This window comes from Saimiri boliviensis, chromosome 7 (assembly GCF_048565385.1).
Source record: "Saimiri boliviensis isolate mSaiBol1 chromosome 7, mSaiBol1.pri, whole genome shotgun sequence".
Lineage (NCBI taxonomy): Eukaryota > Metazoa > Chordata > Mammalia > Primates > Cebidae > Saimiri > Saimiri boliviensis.
This window is the reverse complement of record NC_133455.1, coordinates 26,647,758-26,660,728: the sequence shown is the minus strand read 5'-3', so window position 1 is coordinate 26,660,728 and position 12,971 is coordinate 26,647,758. Positions and strand designations below refer to the sequence as shown.

The following is a 12,971-nucleotide window of genomic DNA, read 5'->3' as shown; positions in this document are numbered from 1 at the left end:
AGCGGCCTTCTCATGTTCAGACTGGGAAATGGAATTTTAGGGCTTCAGCTCCCCTTTCCCACGCTTTCCACCCTCAAGCGCGCTTCACTCCCCCACGCGTGTCTGCGGATCCGCGTGGAAGGGGTCAAGACATACCCCCTCCCGCATTCCCACGGCCTCTACTCAAAATCTAACCCATGGCCAAAACAAGGGGTGAGTGGGGACGCAAGAGAAGGAAGGGAGTGGGGCCCCACTCGTGGTAGCGCAAGCAACTCTCCAGGCTCCAGGAATTCCCCGCGGCTCCCCCACCATCCCCCTCCTCGCCTGCCTGCGCGGGGGCCCGAAGGCGGGGAAGGGCCGGGAGGGGGAGGGGGCCACATCTAAGCCAATTTTGATTTCGCCTATAATGAGTGCCGGGCGAAGGCTGAAGAAGGCCTCTGGAACTTTAAATAAGAAAAACGTTGCTAATGCTATAATAGAAGGGGGAAGTCGGAGGGCTGGGATTGCGTCGCTCTGAGCCCCCCTTTTCGGAGGCGGCTTTTCTTATTCAAAACAGGCCCACAATGGGCTTCACAGTGCGCCTCGCCACGGCCCCATCTGACGAGCGGCCATTCATCAGGCCGGCTGGCCTATCAATGACATTGCTCCCATCGGGGCTCCTATAAAATGATGCTTTTTCCCATGAAACATCCGCAAACATTTTGACGGGTTTGGCTTTGCCCGGCTGGATTACTGAGTGTCCCCTCGCTCGCTCGCTTTTTCTCTCTCCCCTTTCTCCGGGCTCGCTCCCTTCTCTCCCTCTCTCTCATTTCTTCTCTTTTCTTTCCTCTTCTTTTTCTTTTCTTTTCCTTTCCTCCTTTATCCTTGTGCCCTCTCACTCTCTGCCTTTCTCTCTCTCCCCTTCTCCTTCCCTCACTCCCTTCCTCCCTGGGCATCTCTAGCACAGGGGATCCCCAAACATCAGGACTTTTGGGGGGCGCCTGTGCTGTCCATGGGAAGAGCATGCATTGTGGGTTACTGGAGGAACCCGACATGGATTCCACAGGTTAGTCCTACTGGTGGGGGGTGGGGGGGATACACTGGGAGGGAAGGAGAAGGGAGAGGGGGAACTTTAGAAAGAAGTTGGGAAAAGTTCAGACGGGTCAACTTGACAGTGGAACCCCAAGGAATAACGGAGAGCATGCAGAAGTTTTGAGTTCGAGGCGATGTGTGTAAGTGGATACGTGGAAGTATATGTATAAGCGTGTGATTGTGTACGTGTGTGAGTGTGTGTGCGTGCGCGCGCGCGAAGGAGCGCGCTTTCGCTTGCCCTGGACACAAAGTTACGTAAAGATGCGCTGGCTCGCGGCGAGCTCGAGGTTCCACTTATAGAAATTTTGCCAGCCAACTGCCCCTCCCGGGCCCGGGTCCTCCTTGGGTTTGGGGGCCTCGGAATAGTGGTGCGCTCGGGGTCTGGCGGCGAGGGCAGAGAAGCCAAGCGGAACGCCCCAAGGCAGGGGAGGGTGACGGCTTCGCACTGCGCCTGGGAGGTGGGGACCGAGGCTCCGGCTGGTGAAGACACGCAGCTGGAGGGAGTGGCGGCGGCGAACCCGGTGGTCCTAGGGAATCCGCAGAAACGGGAGGTGGGAGTCCTGGGCTATCAGGGCGGGCTTCTAGCTTTTCTGCCAGGAAGGGGCACCCAACGCCAGGCTCCACTTGGGGACTGTGACCTTGCTGGAGGAAGGGCAAAACGCAGAGTGGCCCGCTAAACTCAGCGTTGGGCTCTGCAAACTGCTCTGCAGTTCAAGAGCCGCTGGGAGTCAGGTTTTCAGGTCGCGGCGGTCCGTGACAAGAAAAGGAGGCCAAGGAATCTTTCACATCGAAAATGCCCGGCACCTCGGTTCTTCCTTCAGTAGTTTTCGCCACTTCCCACTTCTAGCCCTTTTGAAGAGCCGTCACACTTCTAGATCTATTACGCTCTCTACGTCCCTTGCAGGTGGAAGTTTTCTTATGGTTCACCCCTCCCCAAGGCTCATTCTTGCAACCAGGCTATTCTCATTTTGGCCCCGCTGCAGCCTCAGGGTTTCTTGGGGTGATGAGGTCGGGGAGAGCAGAAATAGAGCAGTGGAGACAGCCTGGGCCATGGCGAGGGAGAATGCCTGCGAGCATATGCTGCTGGGCATTGCAGCGCGGAGCAACAAGTGCCTTCCAGCCGCCCCGGCCGTGCCCTAAGCATACACGTCCTTTCGTTGAGAAAATAAACAAATGCCGCACTAATGTCTCCCCAACTCCACCCCTAGGCAGGCTGGATGTGGAAGTGGGGTGGGAACTGGGGTCATCCGGGCATTACCCGCGAAGGTATTTCCTTGGTCCCTGCAGAAATACTTAAGGCCTCTCCAGGCTTCCGCTGCGGCCCTGGTGACCAGGACACCCGGTTGCTCTTGCCGGGAGAGATATTCGGTGTTTTAAGGTAGTTGTCGATCTCTGATTCTTAGAATCGAGGCCCTTCCTGATTGCGCTCCCCTGGGTGAGTGTGAACCCCCAGAGAGCGGGGAAAGGCTAAGCCCCAAAGTTCTCCTTCCTATAGCCGGTGACAAACGAAGGCAAAGAGAAGCCTCGCCTGCCCCGCGTGCCCCTGCCAGAAACGGCGGCCCCGCTGAGGTCTCCGCTGTCGTCAAAGTGGGAGCCCCGAGAGGGAAAAGAGCCTTTTCCACCATTTTTTCATCTAAAGCGCTGTGCCCTCAGCACCTCCTGAGAACCCTAACATTAAAAATGAATATCCTTAACAATATTAAACCCATGTCTGCAGAGTTGGTGGCCAAGTATTTTCGAGCGGTCCACGCAGGAACTTAGGGTCTCCCCACATCCCAAACTTGCAGTGGCCCAGCCGGGGTTTTTAGCTGCCTGCTCCACATGGCCAGAGCCCCTCGGTACTTCTGGGAAGGACTGTGGATTTGTGGTGTTTTCTGTTCTCAATGCAACTGGTGGTCGTGGGGGCACCGGGCCCTCTTCACCTCAACGGCAAACACTCCAAAAGAGGTTCTGAAACCGAAATCCTTTCCCCATCTACCTCTCCCCCTGTTGTATATACGAGACACCCCTAGATCGCCACCCTGAACGCAAAACCAAAAGTTTTGGCACACGACAGAGTGAAGAAATGACTCGAGGCACATCGGGTGACATTTCACTCGGACTTGCAAAACCGACGACAAGGGAAGTGCGGCTTGGCGCGGTCCAGTCCAGAAGACTTCCCTCACCTCCCTTCCAGAGAATTTAATCCAATTAGCTTTTCTTCTGAGTTTCCCTTGTTATGTAAAGGTCCTTTCTCCTCGGCTTGCAGAGACGTGCGCTCCACCGAGCAGTTCGATTCTGCTCCTTTTATATAAGATCGCGCGCGATCAGAACCAGGAATATTGCTGTCATTATATTATTCCAAAAGGACTGGAACAACCGACTCACAGCAAATGCTCGGGCAAAGTAGGAAATGTCCAGGATAAGAGAGACCGGTGAGCCGGGCCACCTTCCCTTACTCTTAAAAGGAAAATCCCCGCGAAGTGCCTCGGGCCCGGGAGAAAAGTTTTGCAGGGGCCAGGACTCTAGTGGCCTGCTTTGGGGCCACTTCAGCGTGACCTGCGGAAACGTGCCCCTTTGTTCCGCACACCGAGCCAGTAATGTATTCCTCGGGTTTTCCCAAAATACTTAACAAGTGTGGGGCTAAGACAATGGCCCCGTCGGGGGAAGCTGGACAGCCCGCGCGCGCCTCCTGGGCCCTCGGCTCTCTCAAGGCCGAGCCCCTTAAGCAAAGCCCTTCTCGAAGGCAAAACCCCGGCCTACGGCGTGCGCAGTGCTCCCGCAGGAGGCAAAGGCAACAGGCGCTCGGAGGGACAGTTGACGCACCATCCAGCCGGTGTGCGGTTTGCAGTAAGCGACGGCGCTCAGCCGGTACCACAGCCCCACGCAGGGCAAAAGTGGGTGCTGAGCCCCGCGTGACCTGCCCTCCCCACGCGGGCCACCGGCAGCTACGTGTTTGTGGCCTCTGGGTCCAATCGGGGCAGCGCTGCCCGGGCGATCGTTGCTCAGTTACTCAAGTTATCCAGAAATTCGAGAACGAGGGGGAAAGTGGGTAGAATTTTAGGCCACCGAGAACTTGTGCAAAGTGGGCCGGGCCGGTTCGGTCGCCTACGCAACAAAAGGATCACTTCTTTTTAAACGGGATGGCGCGTTAGAGAAGGGCACTGCCAAGCTCGAATTGGGAACTTCTGCCTTTATCCACTGTCCGTTCCTATTTCCAGAACCCAGAGCTGGGGCGTCCAAAGGACTCCTGAAGCCAGATTTGAGTTCCCTTGGCCGGATCGGTGGGAGGGCACACTAGTCTACAGGCCCCCAGCTCAGCACAAATTCTGTCTAAAATTCTACCACCAAATTAATTATATACCTATGTGGGCCCCAGGTAGAGACATCCAGCGGCCTTGGCGCGGTGCCTACAAGGCAAAGTGCGTCCTGGAGGGAACAGGTCCCGAGCCTCCTCCGTGCTCGCCCAGGCACAGCCCTGGGGGAAGGAGCCACTGTCTTCGGGCTTGGAAGAGCAAGGAGCCGGAGGTCTGAGTCTTGCTCTCGCGCCCAAACCAGACAGTCTCGCCCTCCCCGGGTGTGTATGTGTGTGTGTGTGTGTGTGTGCGCGAGAGAGCGAGCCAGCACTCAGGCGGGATAACTGGGCATGTGCGCCCCCCTCTCTGCCACCTGCTAAGCGCTGGCGTCTAGGTTTGGCAGCGGGGTCAAGTGAGAGCCCAGGGTACTAGGGTTCTGAGTTTCCGCGACCGCAGCTCTTGATGGAGCGAGCACAGGTCCAGGGCGTCCCAGATTCAGCACTCGACTCAGTGCGGCAGCGTGGGACAGCGCGCTTTCCTGCCCAGCCTACAGGTCCCAGAAACTCGGAAAAGTTTGCAGGGGCTGCCTGGCGCCTCGGGCCTGGGATTTCCAAAGCCGAGCCTGCCCCTCTCCCCAGCGCGTCACCATGGAGACTGCTGGAAGTCGGTGGTGGAAAACAGACCTGGCGCAAAGCAAAATATTATGAGTGCAGTTGGGGTGACTTCAGGGGGGCGGGAGGACCGGAGGGCAGGAGCGGGAGCCAGAGGCAGAGGCCGACAACAAAGGACCCAGTGCGAGGAGGAGAGAGGAGTTTGCATGGGGCCTCCCCGCCGCTGTGTGAGTGCTGGACCATCCTGCTTCCCAGAGGCGCCGAGGTCTCTAATTTCTCTCCAGTGCTACACCTTTTCTCAGCCCGCTTTGGAGCCCTTACTCCCTCCCCTCCTCTCTGGGTTCCCTTCCAGCCTCTCCCCCTTACCCGTCCCGAGGTTAGGCGCCAGCTGGGCAGTGCGTCTGCCTCCCCAAGAGCCACAGGCTCACCAACGTGAAAGATTCTGGCTTTTCTTCCCCACGACCCGTGGGTCGCCCGGGGTGAGTTTCTCACCCCCCATCTCAAACCCGATCTGAAAGGGTGATGGGCTAGAATAAGGCGGGAACAGAGGGAGAAGAGAAGGGAGTGTCTGGCCAGAAATCTTGGGAGTGGGGACGGGTAAAGAGGAGATTCTGATTTCCCTCCCCTTTTTACAGTGAGAAAGGCACTAAGTCATGATTCCAATTCAGCCACTTGTAATGTGACTTTAGGTTAATCTCTAGCCTTTCCAAGATTATTTTTAATTGCCTTTAGAATGAAGGGTTAGACAGCCCACAGGCTAGGATTCTCTGACAAGTTAGACATTTCCCTCTATTACTTTGGCTTTACTGCAGAATCCAGGAAGCAATATATGAGCTGGTTACCACTATCTGAACTGTGACCCAGTGCACAATTAGTTAATTTCTCCTGGAACTAATAATATACCAAAATATTTTTTGCAAGTCATTTAGGATTTTAAGAGTCAAGAACCATGAACAACTCTTTTTAAAAGACCCAGAATGTCCTTTCTCAATGCCACCTTAATTCTTTGACCAACTCCCTCTGTTCCCAAAGGATTTACTAAAAGACACTAGACTTTATGGGGTTCTTTCCAATGACAATTTAGGGAACACTGAAATGCTTCTAAGTGATGAATGCAGCATCACAGACTCTCACATATATTGGAGAGGAATACACATTGGCCAATGTGCTAAAATGCTGCCATCAAAGACTCCAGCCTCCACTGCTCAAGCTTTTGAGAAGAGGGAGTCTCTTCTCATGCATAGGCACCCCTCTTGATGACAATCTGGGCAAAGGAAACCTTATCCTTTCCCTGAGGCGCTATTGCCTCATTTGTAAAAGAATGGATTAGATGTAAAAATTGATATGGTCTATTGGGTTGGTGCAAAAGTTACTGCAAATACTTTTGCATCAACCTAATAAAATTCTGCCTCTCAATTATATGCCTGTGTCCGTGTGTGTCTTCTGACATCTATGTGAGATATTCTGGGTACTTTGTTTATAAAGTAGTTTTACTGACATTGAGCCTCCCAGGCACTCCCTGAAAGTGGCATTATTGTACAACATAGGGTTTTTCTTTCATTTCCAACATTTTGAGACTGATTCCTAAGCCAAGTTGGTCTGTTTGCCTCAGTGTCTTTTCCAAAGAGGCTGATAAGGTATAAAATGGTTACATCACAAGTTGGGATGCTGGACTCTCAGGTCTCAACTCTGCAGCTTCCTGAGAGCCCACCCTACATGTTCTGCAGGTCACTTGGGAAACTCTTCAGGCCCTACAGCTCTGCAGGATGGAGACGGTAGGGGAGAAATCCCCAATGCAGTTTTTACTCCTTCCACTCTATTTTGGATATTTGCAATTTTATTAAGGTTTAGGGAAGAGAGATGAACTTGAAGAGTTTCTTTTGAGGTGTCAGGTAAAAGTAACATCTTAAAAAAGAAGAAAATAAAGGGACTACTTTGGGTGTTATTCAGTCTTATTTCCTGACTGCCTGCTGGGTGGCAGACCCTGATGATGAACAAGGTCACAGTCCCTACTGGCAAGGACTTCAGAATGCATTTAATAAGAGAAGGTGTGGGTCAGGGGTGGTGGCTCACGCCTGTAATCCCAGCACTTTGGGAGACTGAGGCAGGCGGATCACCTGAAGTCAGGAGTTTGAGACCAGCCAACATGGTGAAACCTTGTCTCTACTAAAAATACAAAAATTAGCCAGGCTTGATGGCAGGTGCCCATAATCTCAGCTACTCAGGAGGGTGAGGCAGGAGAATCGCTTGAACCCAGGAGGCAGAGGTTGCAGTGAGCCGAGATTGCACCATTGTACTCCAGCCTGGGGGACAAGAGCAAGACTTTGTCTCAAAAAATAAGTAAATAAATAAATGAGAAGGTGTGGACACAGTTAGAGTGGTGAGCACTACAAGGAACATGAAAGTTGAGTCCTTTTGGAGCCTAGAGGAAAGGATGCTCTCTCTTGCTGAGTACCTACCATGTATCATTTCTGTAACAGGCACTATTTCACACATTAGCCATCGAAGCCTTACCACAATGCTACATGGTCGGTTTTTTAGGGTAAAACAGGCTCTGGAAGTTGCCTGAGGTCACAATTGGTATATGGCAGAAATAGATTGAAGAGAAGACTAGGGAATACTCCTGCCCTCTTCCCACCCAGGCCACGTCACCTGGACACTGCTGTCATGCTAGATCAGGGTTTAGTTATGACGTTGCCTTTAGGTGGATTTGAATCCCACTTGGTGAGAAGGGAAACAGGTGGGTGAGAGTGGAGAATCACAGAATGTTGTCTTCCCTGGGCTCCAGAGAAAACCCCTCTGAAGGAATCCTGTGACTCTTGCCTTTGAGGAGAATTTTAAATGGTGGCAGCAATGAGAGGTAGTGTACCATAGCCGTTGAGTAGAGATTTGGGGCACAGACACATCTTGGCTTTCTTCATTCATGTGTTCATTCATTCATCCAGGAAGATTATGTGTCTCCTATGTGCCTAGCATTCTGGTAGATAGTGGGCTTAACAAAAATGTTATCTTTGCTTCTCTAGAGCATAAGTCTAGACCCACAAATAAGTAAACACAGAAATAGATAATTTCAGTGAGTGATTAGCAATATGAAGGAGAAAAAAACCTATCTGGAGTAATAAAGACAGAGCATGGTAATGGGAAGGTTGTTGCCTTTCATAGGGTAGTTCTGCCATGTAAAGCTGCTAGCATTTGGTCTGGAAGCTTAATGTTGCTGAGCCTCAATTTTCTTATGGGACTGATATAACCAGCTGATAGAGCTGTAGTGAATATGAAATATTAAGGTGGTAATAGTTAACATATGTTCAATACTTACTATGTCTTCACTTTGCTAAGCATTTTAAGTCCATTATATGTGTAATCCTCACAACAATCCTACACAAGAAGAAACTGTTATTATTTACAGTTTAAATGGAGAAACCAACAGGTTAAAGGCAAAATTGAAACTAGAAGCTGACATGTTCAATAAGTTTCTGAGCCCTAGGAAGCTGGGCTGGCAAGCTATACCTCGATTGCTTGGGAAGCAAGATCACTCGTATTGTACATGCATAACTTTCCTGAGCAGAAAACAAGTAAGAGACCTAGCTTTTTATTTGTATTTTAAAACACAAATGTTTTAAAAACACTGTGACAGAGAAAAGATATCCAGTGGCTAGGTGCTGCAGCTTATGCCTGTCGTCCCAGCACTCTGGGAGGTGAGGCAGGAGGATCACTTGAGACCAAGAGTTGGAGACCAGTCTGGGCAACATAGCGAGACCCTGTCTCTACAAGAAATTTTAAAAATTAGACAGGCATGATGGTGCATGCCTATAGTCCCAGCTACTCAGGAGCCTGAGATGGGAGGATAACTTGAGCCCCAGGGATCAAGGCTTTGGTGAGCTCTGAGCACGTCATTGCACTTCAGCCTGGGAAAGAGTGAGACTTTGTCCCAAAGAAAAAAAATTTTAAAAAAAGGAAGGAAGGAAAAAAACAACAAAAAAAGAAAGCCTATCCAAGAGATGGGTAAGTGGCAGAACCAGATTTGAGTGGAGCGTGTGCAACCCAGCCTGTCTGGCTCTAAGTTCCTAAGATCCACACTCTTTTTTTTTTTTTTTTTTTTTTTGAGACGGAGTTTCGCTCTTATTACCCAGGCTGGAGTGCAATGGCGCGATCTCGGCTCACCGCAACCTCCGCCTCCTGGGTTCAGGCAATTCTCCTGCCTCAGCCTCCTGAGTAGCTGGGATTACAGGCACGCGCCACCATGCCCAGCTAATTTTTTGTATTTTTAGTAGAGACGGGGTTTCACCATGACCAGGATGGTCTCGATCTCTCGACCTCGTGATCCACCCGCCTCGGCCTCCCAAAGTGCTGGGATTACAGGCTTGAGCCACCGGGACCGGCTCAAGATCCACACTCTTAATCATGAAGCTGTATTGACTATCTCTTCTTCTTCTTCTTTTTTTAATGAGGGAGAGAGTAGCAATAAGAGGAATGCCCAATAACACACACAGCATTTTAGCCAAAGTAAAGGATGTGCTATTTTCTCCCTATATGAAAGCGTTAAAATAATCTTAAACTGTGAAGACAACATTTAAAATTGTTGTTGACAAAAAAGGGGACATAAGTAAGTCATTCATACCTTTACTACACATGTGAAATATACTTTTATCTTCTTTGGGGTTCACTCAAACTTTGGTTCATATATGCTTAGTCTCTGAGAATATCAAGTCTTCAAGCATGCAACAGGAAGAATAATAGAATGAGACAAAAGCAATTAAGTAATATGACAATATGTGGAGCCTTTAGATAACTTAAACAATATATTGCATCTAGAAGTTATTCGCAGATACGTGTTAAAATATGGCTTCAGGCATATGTAGCGTGACTTAGTGAAAGTAACATAAGCTTTGCCATAAGACAAGGTTCAAATCCTAGATCGTTTACATTCTTGCTGTGTGACCCAGGGCAAATTACTTTACTTCTCTAAGCCTCAGTTTTCTTCTTTGTGAAAATGTCTCCTCACCACCTTCTAGGGTGGCTATGAAAATTCAGTGAGACTGTACATGTTAAGTATTTGATTTAATGCCTGACTCCTGAAAGTTGCTCAGTAAATGGCAGATATTATTATCATTAAAGATAATTATCTGGCCTTCCTATACTTTATTCTAGGTATTTAGTTGGGAAAGGGATAAGAACTGAAAAAAATTGTAGACTGTTTTTAGAATACCTAGATGTTCTTGTACTGTGTAGATACAACCCCAGTTTTAATGTTGAGATAAGTCATTTTTTTCTCAAGGATTGAGACCAGAAGACTAATTTTATTTTCATTTCTCCACCTTTCCTATGATGAGGTATTTTATGTGCCCCTGTTTGCCATTAGTTCATCCTTGTGTTTTCCAGTCTGTTAAAGGAAGTGGGAAATGTGTCTTTGTAGAGGTAACACCTGTGGGCTTGAGTGTAAATCCTGGAAGAGAGATCTGTGCCATACACAGAGACAACATATGTTGCACATCCTTGATGAAGGCCCCTCTACAACTCCCGATGCCCTTCTAGTTCTGGAATGTGATGGCCCACATTTTTCATTCCTCTTTTCCTCTTGCCTTCCCCGCCCCCCACCCCCAGCCCAGCCACCTTGACCACCCAGCCCTCTTATGTTTGTAGGCATAGCTGTTTTAAGGATTGAAACATTTTACGCTTGGTTTTCAGGAAGTGAAAAACTCAGTTTCAAGTGAGCCATTCTCTGGAACTCATTTTAGCAGGATGCAGAGAGAGTTTGGTTCTTTTGCCTTTCTTGCATTTGTATGTATGTTACTGTGAGGATAAGATGTTCATTTGTTCTGTTCTTGTCTTTATAATTTGATGTTTACTTCCATTGTAGTTTTTGAGTTCTTGAAATATTTACAAGAGGGAAAGATATAAAAAATAGAAAAGAATGAAATGCAACCATTTTGCTTTCAGTGGAATTGGGTCTAAATTTCAGCAACTAGGGCTGGATTGACCTGTGCCTGTAGATTATGGGGTTTATGTGTGTCATATCCCACCCTCAAGGCAGGAACTCTTCAAAAGATGTCTATCATTTCCACTTTTGTGGTTGGTTATTCTTCCATAGAACATAAAAGCATAATTCTACCTCTGAGCAATCAATATTTATTCATAGACAGGCAAACCTGGATATGTTGTATTTGTATTTTTGTAGTTGTTTTAATTTTAAAAAACAATGAGAAAGCCTTTGAAGAGGCTGCGACCCGGTGAAGGTTATTTAGCACTTTATGTCCTGTGTGTTTTCCAGCTACCCAATAATTGTGCTAAAGACCAGTGTTTAGACATACCTAAAGTGAGACTGCTGAATGTGCAGATATTTATTTAATCGGAATGGAAAATTGTCACTTCAGAAGCACTGATGTCCTGAATCCATCATGGTGGAGAAAATGCAGTATCAGTCAATGCAAGCAAAATAGTCTTTGAACTAGATTTTGAATGGTCATTTGGATAATCAATCTAATGAGAGATTAGTGATTGACAATTATACTTCCAAGCCAGCATCTAATTTTTGAGACACAAATGCATTTTGTGAATAAAATGATGTCAGCGTCTTTGTTTTGAATCTTGGTACTGCCATGAAATCATCGCAAGTTACATTAGACTTTTGAAGAAGGAAATGTTTCTTTGAATGTTGCAATTACAGAATTTATAATTTTTTAAAGTGAGCATGAGTGACTTTTTTGAGTTCTACATTATCTTTTTCTGAATGTGATATGTCTAAATTCAGGATGTCCATACATAGAAAATATTTATGATTTGTATACTGAATCTAAATGCTCATGAGTAAGTCAAGTTTCTATTGAAGTTATTTGGAATTTATAAAGTTCCAGAATTGGGTCCATGGCATAAACTCAAACCTATTTATGGTGGAACTGATCGACTATTCTAAACATTTTGCCAAGTTTTCTTCATGGTGTTCACTTCCACTGCTGACAATCAGTCTATGGGGAGGGGAGAATCAGGGTGCCTGTATCAAGTTATTTGCTTCACCAAAAAGAAATTCAACAAATTTTGTTTCATTTTTAAATGACTACTAACTGGGCTAAAACTTCTTTTACTTTTGTTTCTTTTACTCAGTGACTCCTTTTTCAAAAGCAAAATAATTTCACCACCAAGCATTACTGGACATCATAGAAAATAAATAAGTCTGGCTCAGAAAGCTCTGGGAGTTTACAAGGAAGAAAGATTTCAGAGGGCTTGAGGCCCTCCGTTAAAACATTACAACTTACAAGCATTGGAGAGAAGATTTCTAAAGCGTCGAGCGGTTGTTGTGAGAGGGCCTTTGGTCTCCGTGAACTTTTATTTTCAACTCAGTAGGCAGAGTTTTTGAGGTTGCTGTGGTTTGGGTAGGGGACCTTTTCAGAAATGCCAGGCTTTTAGAAAAAACACAGCTTTTCTTCTAATCAAGGCTGCGTTTTAAAGTTTGAAAACTTTGGTGTGATGACAAGAATAAATTATTTCTCTGTTACGTTGGGGTTTCCTCTGGGTGCCCAGGCTGCAGGGCATTCTTGCCTCGGCTACCTCACAGGGCACAGCTGAGGAGGCGCTGGGAGTGAAAGCGCCGTCCACCCAGACCTCGCCTTGCTGTACTGGGCAGCCTTGCACAGAGGCCAGCTGAGCCTTGAGCGCCGCTGGGAAAGCCTGCAGAGCTGAGCGGTCCATTGGGATCCAAGCCACGGAGGACCTACGCAAGGATGCCCCACGGAGCCCGTGTTCTGTTCAAAGCTTTTTTTGGCATTGAGAGTGATTTTTTTAAAAAAAGAAATGAAAACACCAAAGCTGTATGCTGAAGATGGATTCCCTGATGATAAACAGCATTTTGAGAAGGAAGGGAGAAAAGAGGGAGGGGACCCTAAGGGGAGGATGGGAGGCAAGGAAGAGACTACATCAGAATCATTTCTGTAATTGATGGCAGGTTGACTTAGTGAGGTTTTTTTTCCCAAAATTTTTAGTTTTCTTTTTAATACAACTGAGTTCATTTTCAAAATTGAGAGGCAGATTAATAAAACTTGTA

The 12,971-nt window shown here is 47.9% G+C and overlaps 1 protein-coding gene across 4 annotated transcripts in view; it reads left to right on the top strand.

The window, feature by feature from the left end:
• Window positions 1-602: 602 nt before the first annotated feature.
• The window catches only part of RFX4 (regulatory factor X4), a 183,032-nt gene continuing 170,663 nt past the window's right edge, over window positions 603-12,971 (top strand). For all 4 annotated transcript variants that reach the window (XM_074402290.1, XM_074402292.1, XM_074402291.1 and 1 more), the window contains exon 1: window positions 603-1,024. In XM_074402290.1, coding sequence (XP_074258391.1) covers window positions 982-1,024 — 43 coding nt within the window. In that variant the 5' untranslated portion in view covers window positions 603-981. The remainder of the gene's footprint in view (window positions 1,025-12,971) is intronic.